The sequence below is a fragment of the Telmatherina bonti genome (assembly GCF_933228915.1).
Source record: "Telmatherina bonti genome assembly, chromosome: 21".
Classification (NCBI taxonomy): Eukaryota; Metazoa; Chordata; class Actinopteri; order Atheriniformes; family Telmatherinidae; genus Telmatherina; species Telmatherina bonti.
The window spans coordinates 12,005,651-12,019,249 of record NC_136630.1 but is presented as its reverse complement, the minus strand read 5'-3'; the positions used below and the strand labels follow the sequence as shown (position 1 = coordinate 12,019,249).

At 39.3% G+C, this 13,599-nt stretch overlaps 1 protein-coding gene across 2 annotated transcripts in view; it reads left to right on the top strand.

The window, feature by feature from the left end:
• dock1 (dedicator of cytokinesis 1) overlaps window positions 1-13,599 on the top strand; it is a 228,474-nt gene that overhangs the window by 71,424 nt on the left and 143,451 nt on the right. For both annotated transcript variants that reach the window (XM_079260765.1, XM_079260764.1), the window contains exons 20-24: window positions 4,354-4,443; window positions 5,435-5,535; window positions 5,633-5,761; window positions 7,255-7,363; window positions 12,934-13,004. In XM_079260765.1, coding sequence (XP_079116891.1) covers window positions 4,354-4,443; window positions 5,435-5,535; window positions 5,633-5,761; window positions 7,255-7,363; window positions 12,934-13,004 — 500 coding nt within the window. The remainder of the gene's footprint in view (window positions 1-4,353; window positions 4,444-5,434; window positions 5,536-5,632; window positions 5,762-7,254; window positions 7,364-12,933; window positions 13,005-13,599) is intronic.

Below are 13,599 nucleotides of genomic sequence, written 5' to 3'. Positions count from 1 at the left end.
TTATATTATTAGCAGTAAAATGAATTTTCCTGTTTATCAGAATGGCTACTCCTCTTTGTCTTGAGTTGAAGCAGGCCGAGTACACGTGAGGGAACTGTACTGTAGAGAGTACGTTAGCTGTTGTTTTTAATAAATGAGTCTCCTGTAGCAGGACAATGTCTGCCTGTAGATCATTCAATCTGCTAAACACCTTCAACCTCTTCTCCCTGGAACCAGCTCCTCGTATATTCCACGTAACAAACCTCAGGGTGGTCATGCTCAAGCTACTGAAGTGTTTCTATAAAAGTATGTGTGTGTTTGTGTGTGTGCAAGCCCACATTAATGCATGCATGCTGTGTGTAGATTGTGTGCGTATATAAATTCATCTGTGTGTACAATGTTCCTATATGTCTGTCCACATGCTTAGAGTGTGTGTGAGAGTTGGGGGTGAGTGTTGATGTGATTAAACGTGCTCTGTGTTGTAGGTGTGTTATGTGCATGGCATTTAGTGTCTGTGTCATGTGGATGTACGTGCGTACCCTACCTATTATTGTTGGTATGGCATAATAGAATGAAAGAGCAGCTAGAAAGGAAAGGAGTGAGAAAAGCAAACAACTACAACTACACATAAAAAGAAATAGCACAAACAAAAGAGCAAAAACAAAAGCCCTAAAGGGGGGGGGGGGCAAAAAACAAAAACAGAACAAAACGAAAGCAACAACAACAGCAAATTTACAAAGACTGGCAGTAAATGTACAGTTCTGAATTACCATAATTAATGTGCTTATAGCAGATTAACATGTAAATTGAACAATAATTAGCTGTATGAGTGATAGATATTACCTGAGGTTAGTAGAGCCAGGGGGTGGTATTTTTGTCACGGTAAAGCTGTCCATTGACGAACAATTTGTCCACCGCGATGACTGCACGGGATCCTTCGTCTCTGAGCTTCTTCCGGATGGGAAACAGGACCCTGCGTCTCTCCAGAATCTCTTTGGGAAACTGATTATTTACACTAAAATCGGTCCCGCGGAGTTCCGGACCTCGATCCCTCACCTGCTCTTTCTGCTTGTAGCTCACGAACTTGGCTACAATCGGTCTGGGTCTGCGGCTGTCCGGTCTTTTCCCACCTAAGCGATGAACTCGGTGAAATGAGATGTTCCTCACCGCGTCTTCGGGTAGCTTCAGCTTGGTTTGGATAAAGGATCTGATTGTTTGCTCTGGATCCTCTTCTTGTTGCTCCGGGATTCCTGCAAAGACCAGGTTGTCCCTCATGCTGCGCGCCTGGAGATCGATCACAGTTTCCTTTATTTTTTTATTTTCCTCTGTGAGTCGAGTCATTCCCTCGTTGAGAGAAGTCACCGTCTCCCTGAGGCTGGCGTTCTCTGCGGCCAGAGACTCCACCTGCTTCTGGCTGAATTCCAGCGACTCCCGCAGCGACTGAAACTCCCGGTGGAGAACTTCCAACAGGCCCAGACGAGCGTCGAAGCTGGCGAGATTTTTGTCAATGGACATCAGGATGTCCGAGGTGTCGTCCCCGTTAGAGGACGTCGCTCCGGGTTGACAGGCTTTTCTTACAGATTTATTATTGAAAAAAGCTGAGTTTGTGTTTTTCAGCATGTAAACTGTAGCATGATGAGATAAAATGACAGTTTTCTGCATTTTGATGACTGCACATTTGCTGTCATTACGGATATCTTGAACCCTTTCTGTAGAGCACATGAATACCTGCAGTTTGACAGGACAAAAGGATGTATCTCTAAAGTCTAATATCTATTTTAATCTATTTTAATTATGCAGTTACATTCAAAATTATCCAAACTAGGTCTCTTCAGGCAGCCAAGATAACCTCAGGGCCCTGTGTTCTAAATGAAGCAGAATTAAGCATGAGTAAGCAGCTTCCATGATGCAAACGGACAACTTCAGTACAACGAATGAAGTCAATCTTTTGAAAGATGGATGAAAGTTTGAAAAAGAGCTTTATAAGTCTAATGTGAATAAAAATAAAGCTGTATTGGTCTCTTCACACTTCAAATTTTTGTTGAAACTTATTTTTAAAAGACAGTTGCAATGGTACAGGTCACATTTTATTGTGCTAATTTAGCTGATACCGTCTGCTTGTGCTAAGCTGCAAAGTCAGGTCATAGGCTCCACTAAACACCCAGACACTGATCAGGAGGAATGAATGTAGGTAAAAATATGAACGTGATACGATGGAAAGATTTATTGAATTTTGATTTCATGAACAAGTTGACATTTTGAATGGGAGTCAAAAACCAAGGTGTTGTTAATGGTATTACTCTTTAAAGGACTTTGTCACTGGCTTCATTTTTAATACTGGATGGCTTCATCCATCTGTTAGACGCTGTAAGATGTTTTGTCTGATTGATGTAACGACTGCTATTCAACATGTTGGCAATATCAGTAAACATAATTCAGATCAACCATTTTTGATATTAGATTTCTAACTCATTTAGTTTGCTTTTAAAAGGATGATTTAACCCTTTTAAGACCTGACACATGAAAAAATAAGAAATTTAAAAAAAAAAAAATATGAGGTCATTATTTGTCCCTTTAACAATTTATTTAAAAAAAAAAAAGCAAGAAGTAACAAAACTTTCTAGGGATATGTACTATTTATTATTATAGAATTTTTCATCTTGTCCAGCTTTCATGGGTCGGGTCTTTTAAAGGTCTTTTAAGACCCGACAAATGAAAAAAATAAAAAATAATTTTTTTTTTTTTATAACATATAAGGTCTTTATTTGTTACTTTACATTTTTTTTTTAAAAGCAAAAAGTAACCAAACTTTTTAGGGATATTTACTATTTATTGTTATATAATTTTTCATCTTATCTAGCTTTCTGGTGTCCATTCAGGGGCAAAAGACAAAAATTAGATTGTGTTCAACAGAAGAAGTGGTGCCAGCTGTCCCAGAAACTGTGTGTATTAAATATGTCATGCTGTGCTCTCATAGGTTAAAGTGGTGATTTCAAATTTTGGCCTAAAGGGCCACTGTCCTGCAGGTTTAACGTGCTTTCCTGCTTCAACTGGGAGTGTGCATTGGCAAGAATCTAGCGATAAGATATGTATCACAATAAAATGGCAACAATACAACATATTGTGATACTATAAGCAAGACGATATTTTGCAAATGTTCTTTACTAGAATTTATTGGTAAGAAAACCGTCACAGCATAATAAGCGCTCAAAGCTGTTACACACTTGACATAACCTTACTGAATAATACCAGAGGGATCTAGATTTCACTACAGAATAAATCAAACACTTGCTCTTTAAATGCCAGATGAATAACAAAATTAAAATCTGCCTCATACGTCAATTTCTGTTGTTTTTTTAATATTGATATATCATCCCAGAAAATTTTTGCAGTTTTGTGTGATATATTGGCATTTTCTTACACCACTAGCTCAAACACACCTGATTTAAATACAATGAATCAAAAAGTTAGTTGTCAAGTTCCACATAAGGACCATCATTAATATAATTAATTTAAGTCAGATAAGCTAAAAGAAGGAAATCCTCCAAAACCTGCTGGACAGGGGCAGTTCAGGGCCTGAGCTTGAAATTTTAGTAAAGTTATGTTTTTGTCATCTTCTTGTGACGCCGTCCATAACCATATTTTCTTACGGTGTTCCCAGACCAAACGCGTTTTGAGTGTTCAAAACGCTGAACGCTCGACGCTGGTCACTAAACTGCCACTTTTGTGTCCGACGCCCAAAACGCTCCCAACTCTCCTGCCGCTTGTGTCTGGAGCGAGCGGCAAACGCGGTGGAAAAGATGGGAGGGAGGCGGCGCTTTCCTTCCGGTCAGTTTGAATGATGGCGGATTCAGTATAGATATGGCATGGTTTTATTTAATAAATAAAGCTAGAGGACGTTGTCGAAGGGCAGTAATAGTCAGTGTTAATGCAACAAGAGCCACACTCAGCAGAGAGCCGCCGCCCCCCCCAAACAAAGCGTTGCTTGGCAACATATCCTGCTATGTTGCCAAATCAGTAAGATTCAGCTTTTTAGCAAGGAATGGTTATCCTAAATATTGCACGGAGTCATCGCATCTCCGCCCCGTGTCTGGGTTCACCACAGGGATCCTCCAGGAGCTGCGAGCTGATTGCTCTGATTGGTTGACGCCACGCGTCGAGCGGCCAAAGTTCAGCTTTGTCCATCTCTGGCTTTTGACGCGCGTTCCGTGCAGAACGCCGACGCCCAAAACACTCAAAATGCGACGTGAGAAAGCTCAACGCCCCCTTGCCGCGCCTCCCCATAGACTTTACATGGAAACCTGCCGCTCTTGCCGCTCAGAACGCGTTTGGTCTGAACACACCGTTAAGCTGCTGTGTATCTGTCCTTTCTAGTTCCTGCAAGACACCCTGGATGCCCTCTTCAACATCATGATGGAGAACTCCGACAGTGACACTTTTGATACTTTGGTGTTTGATGCCTTGGTAAGTAAAGATCGCAAACATGCGAGCAGAATAAAATTCCTGATGGAGAATCTTGTCAGTGGGTTTTAACACTTGGACACATCTGCCGCTCAGATGCAAATATTAATTGTTGCGAGATAGTTGATCTATTCACATACACCTCAATGGACATCCCAGCACTTGCATTGCATTTTGATATCAGAGCCAATAAACAAAGCTAGAAAGTAGTTTGCTTTGTCACAAATGCTACAAGAAACATTAAGTTACTCCTAAGGAACTGCATGTTTGATTACATTTATGTTCAAGATAAGACATATGAGCTTCCTTTGGCAGACCAAACATGTTTTGCAACAGGATTTATTGTATGAAATATGTTTTGTTCTGTAATCTGTGCTTCATCTTGCGTGACTTTAAAAATCGCCATATTTGTAAAGTCTTAATTCACTTTAATTTTATTGCTTTTTATGCCTTTATGTTATAAAACAGATTTCTACACCTTAAGCTGTTACCAAAGTCAGGTTGCAGAAGAACTTTCTGCTTCAGAAGTTGGACGCCTGCTGCATAGATCTGCATGAATTTGTTTCGCCGCAGAGTTTTTATCGACAGTAAAATCCAATTTTCCTTCAAGATAAAACAAGAAAAAGATTTCACAAAAGGCGAAGAAGAAGTTGGCGATCACAGAATTTTGTCGAGTCATGTGCTGTAAAATTCAGGATGTAATGCACGACGAAGCATCCTGCTGAATCCTATCCGCGCCATCGCCAAACATCAGGGGGTGCATCTCAAATGAGCAGTTTTCTCTTCACAGTAAGGAGGGAGAAAATGTGTTATTGGGTGTCTGAGATTATCCGCAGGCCAGAGAATTGAGAGAAAATAGCTTTCTGCTCAAATGCCATCTTGTGTAATTTCCCAATCTATTTCAGCATATTGAGTAAGACAGGTAGTACGTGGGGCTCTTCATTATGAGGCTCGTGGTTCACATTTTAATCAGCGTGTCTTTGTTCTTTGACAGGTGTTCATAATTGGACTTATCGCCGACAGGAAGTTCCAGCACTTTAACCCTGTTCTCGAGACTTACATTCGCAAGCATTTTAGTGCAACGCTAGCATACACGTGAGTTCATTTCTTTTTGTACTAGCAGATCAAGGACTTGTAAAAGTCCTTTTTCTTTTTATAAGCACGTTACTCAGCCGCTGTATGTTGTTTGTAGGAAGCTGACCAAAGTCCTGAAGAATTATGTGGACAAAGCAGAGAAGCTGACAGAACAGCTGCTGAAGGCGATGAAGGCTCTGGAATACATTTTTAAGTTCATCGTGCGCTCCAGAGTCCTCTTCAACCGGTATGTACTGCTGCATAGATAATATTATACCCTGATGTTGTGTCAATAAAAGTGACCTAACACTGATACGTCAGCAAGTTTCCTCCACTTTTCTTATTTGGCATGAAGTTAAAACATCTACAAATGTGGTCATATTTATGGATGCTTTTAAGATTAGCTTTAGGGGCATTAAATGGATGATAACATAAAGCCATGGAGCAAAGCGGTTGGTTAATGATGGGCTCGTCTACGATCCAGGCCTAATTGAGAGTGCAGAGTTTGATTGGTTTTTCTGCTAAATGTCTAGAGGACGCTCCGTCCTCTACCTCACATATCATTCTAAATCAAGTCATTTTCTACAGAGTTGAAATTCCTCCTAGCATCAACCTTTGGTCCGTTGGAGGCTTTCCTGCAGGCCTGACGTGACTGTGTCAGGGCTACAGCGGCAGGGGGTTTGACTTGCGGATCAGTTCTATGAAATTGCTTAGGAGCGCCTTAATCACAGAGTTTCCTCTAGTGACACCAGGCCGTTCAGAGCTCACTGAGACCCTTGCTGCTGTGGGTGAGCAGCAGCTTTAAGTAATTGTTGTTGTGGGAGCCCTGAGTTGGAAGCCTGTAATCCTTTGATTTCCGTAAGCCCTCGACAGTGACTATCCTATAACATGTAATGCTTGCATCCCTGTGAGATATTGTGGCATCACAAAAACCCACCTCTCTGGAAGAAGGGAAGTGAAATCTGATGCAGTTGCAGCAATCTGAACAGTTCACCTCCCTTTGACCTGCCTGTCTCTGGTTTGGTGTGTCTTTTCAGAAAGTTTTAGTTTCTCTAACTAGCCTGTTTTTTATTTTTTATTACATTGCTGAAACTACACCATGGCTCATTTCCAGTTAATAACCAATTGGTTGAGATTTATGGGCTCTGCGAGTGGAATAAAACACATTTGCATTTTGGTGGGGGGGGGATTAAAGAGGAAGCCCTGCTTTGTGTTGCCATACAATTAGAAAGTTGGGAGGCGTTGTTGTGTGATCATTGTTTTGCAGCTTTCACAGGCTTTCAAAAGTATTTTCCTCCACATAACAAACTAAGCACGTTTTAGTTATTTTCCACCTCAAACAAATGAAAAAGTAACGCCAGTGAACCTCAGCGTGACATTTGGCTTCAGTTCCTTGCATCATTTTCCAAGAGACTTATTGGCGTTGATCATTCATTTTTCAGATTTATGAGCCCGCATTACAAGAGGCAGGTGCTTCTGGGTCTTGTTGTGTTGTTTTAAATGCTAATCCGGCTGGCAGCTGGAGTGTTGTCTGTGGTTTTGATCCAGAAATATTTGCATTGATAACACCACACGCACACACACACACACACACGCTATGATTTAAAAGGGATAGCATAAAGCTCTTGTCATTTGCAGTGCAGGTGGGGGCTGTTTACGTGGGGATGAAATAAAAAAAAAACAAAAAAAACGGCCTAACGATCATCTGCCAGACTAACTCTCCACTTCATCTCCTCCCAGGCTCTATGAGGACAAAGGAGAGGCTGACTTCATGGAGTCCTTGAGAAACCTTTTCACATCCTTTAATGACATGATGAACAGTAATTCAGAGAGCACTGGCATGGTGAAGGTAGGCAGATTATCACGCAAGTCACACTGCTTGCTGTTGCTCAAACTCAGTGCCAAGAGGTGTCTGCTGCTGCACGAATAGCAAACAACTACTGCTGTGTGAATAATAAAAAAAATCTAGCGTGATTAACTTGGGAAGAAATCTGGGTGGAGATGCATGAGACTTGTTAGATAATAAGTATGCCATCAGCTGATTAGGCTTTAATATCAGGTGCTTTTTTATTGAGTCTCTTGTGTCCTCTTGGTTTACCTTTTCCATTTTTCTTTGTACTGTACTAGGTCTTTGCTCTCTTTCTTTCTCTGTAAACTTAAGGCGGCACGGAGAAGTAAATATGCGCTTAGTAGTTATGATAGTGAACAAATAGAAGTGACCAGTGGTGTGGTGGTCCCTCGAGAAGTGGGTATACTCTAAATTCTATGCCCTTGTTTAAAAAAAAAAAAGGAAAAAAAAGAAAAACATTGTTTTATAAAAAGTGAAATTTAGGGCTACTCTATTTAGTTCACTCCAAAAATCCATCAGTATATTTGCTCATTGTCACATAATTTCTGTTCTTTGGTTTCAGGGAGGAAGAGTTATTAAATGACTAAACCGATACTGGCACATATAGCTGGTGAGAGAAAGGCTCATAGACTTATGTACATATATCTTCAGTATGTCTATGTTCAAGCTAAGGTTAATGCAACTGATGGTTAACTGAACCAGTGTAGCATCGGTAACCTTAAGTGAGCTGCTGGGTGACGTAGCTACATGTGTGGGGATGTTTGTAATTGTAAAAGCAGCATCGCAGGGAGCTTAAAAGTTTAGAAGTGGGTATACTCCAGGCTGGCTGAAAAAGAAGTGAGTATACTCCGTATACCTGCGTATACCCTGGACTTACACCACTGGAAGGGTCTAAACTATTAGACTGGGTGCAAGTTAACAAAATGTACTTTGTAAAGGTTTCTGAAGCTGGCAACACAAAAATGACAGTGATTTATTTACAAAGTGCACAAATAATACAAGAATAAATCCATCTTTTTTATATTTACAAAAAAATAAGTAATGAATAAGTAATAAATAAATGAATAAATAAATAAAGGCACAACCTAAATCTTCCTGTGACAGGAGCATTAAACCAAAACAGCAGACAAGGCAATTAACCAGAACTGTAACTCTACAGGCAACAAACAAAATATTTAATGAAAGGAAAATCCAGAAGATCTCTAACTTTACAGCGAGTAGACAATGTAGACAGCAAACTAGATCTCTAGTGACCAACTAAGCTGTATCCACACTCAATGTCACGACCACAATCTGTCTCACAATCTGATACAGCTGCCCCGAATGTAGTCATCACGTCTGGCCAATCATGGAGGAGATGGAGCTGAAGGTGACCAGTCGTGGAGGCGTTATGACACAGGCGTGCAGGATCAGCAACCAGTCACCTGCAAACACTGGCACAGCCCATTTACATGAAGGCCCATCAGGCCAGTTGGGTTAGGGCCAGAACAGTAGATATTTCAATGCAAAATACTTGCATTTAATGGAAATCTGACATTTTTTACATTTCTGTGTCAGGGTGTGTCAAGGTAGATGCTGGGCCAATCATAACTGTTGATCTAAAACCTTTTTCAGAGAGAGAAAAAAAAAAGATATGTTTTGTAAGCTTTCACTGTTACATGTGCTGGGAAGATGAGTGCCAAATCAGCATGTGCTTATAAACCTGAAGCCTTTCATGTGAAATGAGGAGCCTTTTGATGGCATAGTTTGTAAAAGTGCTTTGCTTTATTGCAGCTTCTCCTACTTAACACATGCAATTTGGCAGATTTGTTGCCAACTCATATGCACACTAGCAGGACTTGATTTACATGTGGGGTCGGTGTGCTACTGGGGAGGATCACTGGAAAAAAAGCCTAAATCTGTGATGGGATAGCTGTAGTAATCTGCTATCATGTCATCTTTTTTGGAAAAGACTGGGTTCATTTTTAAGCTTTTCAAGTGACATTCTTGACTGGAATGCCATTTTGTTTTCCTAAAAAAAAATATCTGCATCAATATATTATTTTCATTAAACTGCTTCAGTCATTTCTATGTACAGACCAAACTGCAGTTTTTGTGGTAGTTTATGTTAGGTCAGTAATGTCTGAAAATAATGGTTTCATTTGCCGGCTTCAGAAAAGCAGCAAGGTATATTTAATAATATATTATATATTAATATATATATTAAATATAAACTAATATATATTAAAACTAATCAAAACTAATATATATTAAGATTAATTAACTTTGATAAGTCAAGCTGTTACCCTGTGATGAACTGATGATCTGTCCAGGGTGTATTCTACCTTATGTCTAGTGATTGCTGGGATAGGTACCAGCTTACCCCCTGACCCTCAATTGGACTAAGTGATTAAAAAAGTGAATGGATGGATGGATGGAAATTAAGTTCACTTCATATATATATATATAAAAAAAAAAAACACAATTCGGTTAAGTCTTACATTTTATTGGATTTTATATTATTGAAGAAAATTGCTAATTGTATATATTGTGATATAGAACTATTGAACTCTTGCAAGTGTAGAGAAGAAGATGGAGTTATTACATCACCAGCACAGCTTGAATAGTGACGATATTTTTGTGCAACTTAAGTGTTTTAGCTCTTTCCGACCTCCATACTATATGTATGTTGTGTGTTGATTTGTGTTGTTTGTCTCTTCCTCTTTGTGCATATATGTCTTCCTGCTTATGTTTCACTCTGACCTTGCCTGTCCTGATGTTTGGGTCTCCTCTGGCCTTCCTCTCTTTAGCTCCTCCTGAAGGTATTTGCTCATTTTACCCTCAAGCTTTCTCTTATTTGTGCATTCTTCTGTCCATCACCCCAAAAATAACAACCCCCGTTTGGAAATAAACCCACAAGGACATGTTTACCTTCAATTTTCCATTTTGTTCCCCCCCTTCCTGTTTATTTAAAACCACATATACTCTCCCTCCACATACACCTATGTTCTTAGAGATAACATAATCACAGGGCGCATGCACCTTGCAACACCTACAGTAGATCCATGTGCACAGTCAACCATATGAGAAGCTCAGGAGTCAATTAGGAGTCAGTTGCTGTGTAATTGGGTGAGATATTAGCTTTACTGTCAGTAAATTAAAAACTGATCTTGAGGAACGGCCATCAAACCGAGAAATCCTGTTTTTTTTTTCTTTTTTTTTTTTCCTTCCTTATTTTTCTTCTTAAAATCCTCCCCCTTGTGAAAGCAGTGTGACAGGTGGAAGCTAATGAGCAGTCTCTTTTATAGCTTGCTGAAACAACACTGAATCCCGATGAACATCTGGACCGGCCTGCACACAGGCATGCGAAACCTTTGATAAGCACACACACCTAAACTTAGATAAACACTCTTACAAACAGATGTTGCTGATGATTGTTCGGCACGAACAGGAGCAGAGGCTTGAGATACATTTTCATTGGCACTTCTATCCAGAAATCTTTGCATAACAGGTGTTAGTTGTCCTCATGTGGGGAAAAAAAGACATTCTCTTAAAATGGCTTGTTTAAAAGGGCAGGCTGATGCGTTGACAATGTAACAAGTCTGAGTTCCTAACTACAGCAAGCGTCTTTTTAATCCAGTTTAAGCTGAAGAAGGTGTTGAGCTGTGCCTATTAAAGCACTGAAAACATCCAAAAAAGATCAAGTAGATTAAAGCAGAATTTCATTTGGGTGTCAAAACTATCTCTTTGGGGAAAAAAAAAACAAACCTGGCGTTCTGATATGGTTTCTGTCTGAAGTTGGCCTCTGCTGATTTGTGCAGGGGTTTTACATCTTGACATCTATAAAGTCACAAGTTTTGTTTTTCTTTTATCTGTCTAGTTTGAACATCTGTAATTATATGTGATAAGTTTTCAGAGACAAATGTGCACAATGCTTGATTCCTTAATGGTGATCAACCTCTGTAAAACAGACTGGCTCTCTGGTTAAAATTTGGACACTTGCTGTATAAACACGCCAGCTCTTGGCTGACATATAGCAGCAGGGAGGAAGATGTCAACTTGGGTCATTGTTGCCATTATTAATGGAAGCCTCTGTAATCAGTCACAGTGCACGTGCACTTGATCACTTTATTACACTATTGATGGCAAAGTTAGATCTCATTTAGCTGTTTCTTATCAAAGTATCATTCCATCAATCCCACTTTATTGAAAACATTTGAAATACAGTCATTTAAAAGATGGAGACAGGAATAGTTTTTACAAGGGTCAAACTGAGCGTGAAGTAGATTTATAGATCATAAAATACACTCCAGGGATTGAGTTTCTGGAATGAATGTCTTTTTCCCTTTTTTTTGTACAAACGGTTGGGTATTGACAGGCTGTTAATAAAAGTGCAGATTTTTAGAGATTTTTCTTTCTTATAAACATTAAAACCTCAACCCCATTCACATTCCCCTGCTTTTCTCTTTGGATAAAACGACATATCTGACGAGGGCCGTGATGATATGCTTTTGTCCCGATTTGATTCTATTCAGATACCGATTTTTTGGGGGGTGCCGATTTGATTTAAATTGCGATTCTCACAATGGTTCGATACTGCTGATTTTTGTAGATTCAAAAGATAAAATACAAATTTCTTTCTTTTTTTTTTTTTTGCTTCTTTCAATTAGGAAAACACAACACAGTAGCTAGACCATCATTCTGCTGGTATAATGCCCAAGAAGACAAGTAAAAATATCAATAAAAACAATGAAAATAACAAAATTTTATATGAGATTATTTTTAATCATTTAAAAAAAAAATAAAAAATCGACTTTAAAATTGTGATGCAAAAAATCCTGACTTCAATTTTTCGATTCAATTTTCCCCACCCCTATATCTGACCCTACGCAGGATTTTTTCCAAGCATACTCCGAGTGTAAAACAAAAATGTCCACATGATTTGATCAAACACGTTTTTGTGTAGCATTGATGTTTCTACATGCACATTTGCATGTTGCAGATTCCAACAAAACAGCTTTTTCTGCATGTTGTCTCTGCACCACACACACTAATACAGCAGCATTCCCAGGTGTGGATCACATTTTCATAACGCCATGGGCTTATATTGCTTCCATTGGTGTAAAAGGAACTGGTGGCAACTTGCGACAAATCCGGGGGTTGTCTGATTTTTTTTTATATGGGAGTAGTTCATCCACTACCCCCCTGTAATTTGTTTCAAAAGAAGGTCCCAACCAGGACCAGTCAACATTTGAACATGCTCATTCATTCAGAGTGAAGGAATAGGTTCTTAACTTTTGGCTGGCACTGGAACTCATCAAAAATGTGTTTATTTTTTATTTTAATTCACAGGATGGAAGCTATCCTAAATACTAAAATGCACATGCTCCATATACTCATCAATCATCCCTTTCAGTCAGTGTGATCAAGCCACTAAACACTTACACACGTTTTCTGTGTTGGTTCTCCAGTTTGCTTCATTAAACCACGTGGTTTTCTGTGATTTTCTGCTCATGAATAGAATGAATGAATACGAATTTATCCCGATATTACATTGATCTTGTCTTTTCTCTTTTGTTCCTTTGGTGAAGGGTGCTGCACTGAAGAACATTCCCACCATCGTTAATGATGTCAAGTTGGTCTTTGATCCCAAAGAGCTGAGGTAATGTTACATGTTTAAACCACACACCCATTCTTTGTATTTTATTTTCAGTCATTAATATATCACCAGCAGTCGGTATTATAGTAGGTATTATGCGTCTGCTTCGGGTTTATTTGAACCTTTACCGGCATCAAAGCTGTTTGTGTTGCTCTGTGAAATGCTCCTGCTTATATCTCTGAGACGCCGTGTCTAAGAGAAGCTTATTAAGGCATGTGTGTAGAGTTAAATGTCTTTTTATGAGGGAATATTAGAAAAAAATCTAACTTGCTTTCTATTGAGCATCACTTTGAATGAAAATGTAATGACAAAGTTGTGTTGATTCAAAAGGATGGGATGTTTTCCCTTTTTGCAGTTTTGTTTCTTTGCTTCTGTTTCTCCACATAAGGCTGTTCCTAGAGACATTACGTGTACAAGCTGTACGGTGATGGCCTGTGCTTAAATGTGCTCAGGTTACCTTGGAAACTCAGTGACTGCTTCATTTAAGCACTCATTTTAGTTAATGCTGCCTACTGTGAATGTCTTTAGCTATAGTGTATTGCTGTTGTTAATGGATTCTTACAGGCCTGTACACCAATGTGTGCATTTATGACTTTGT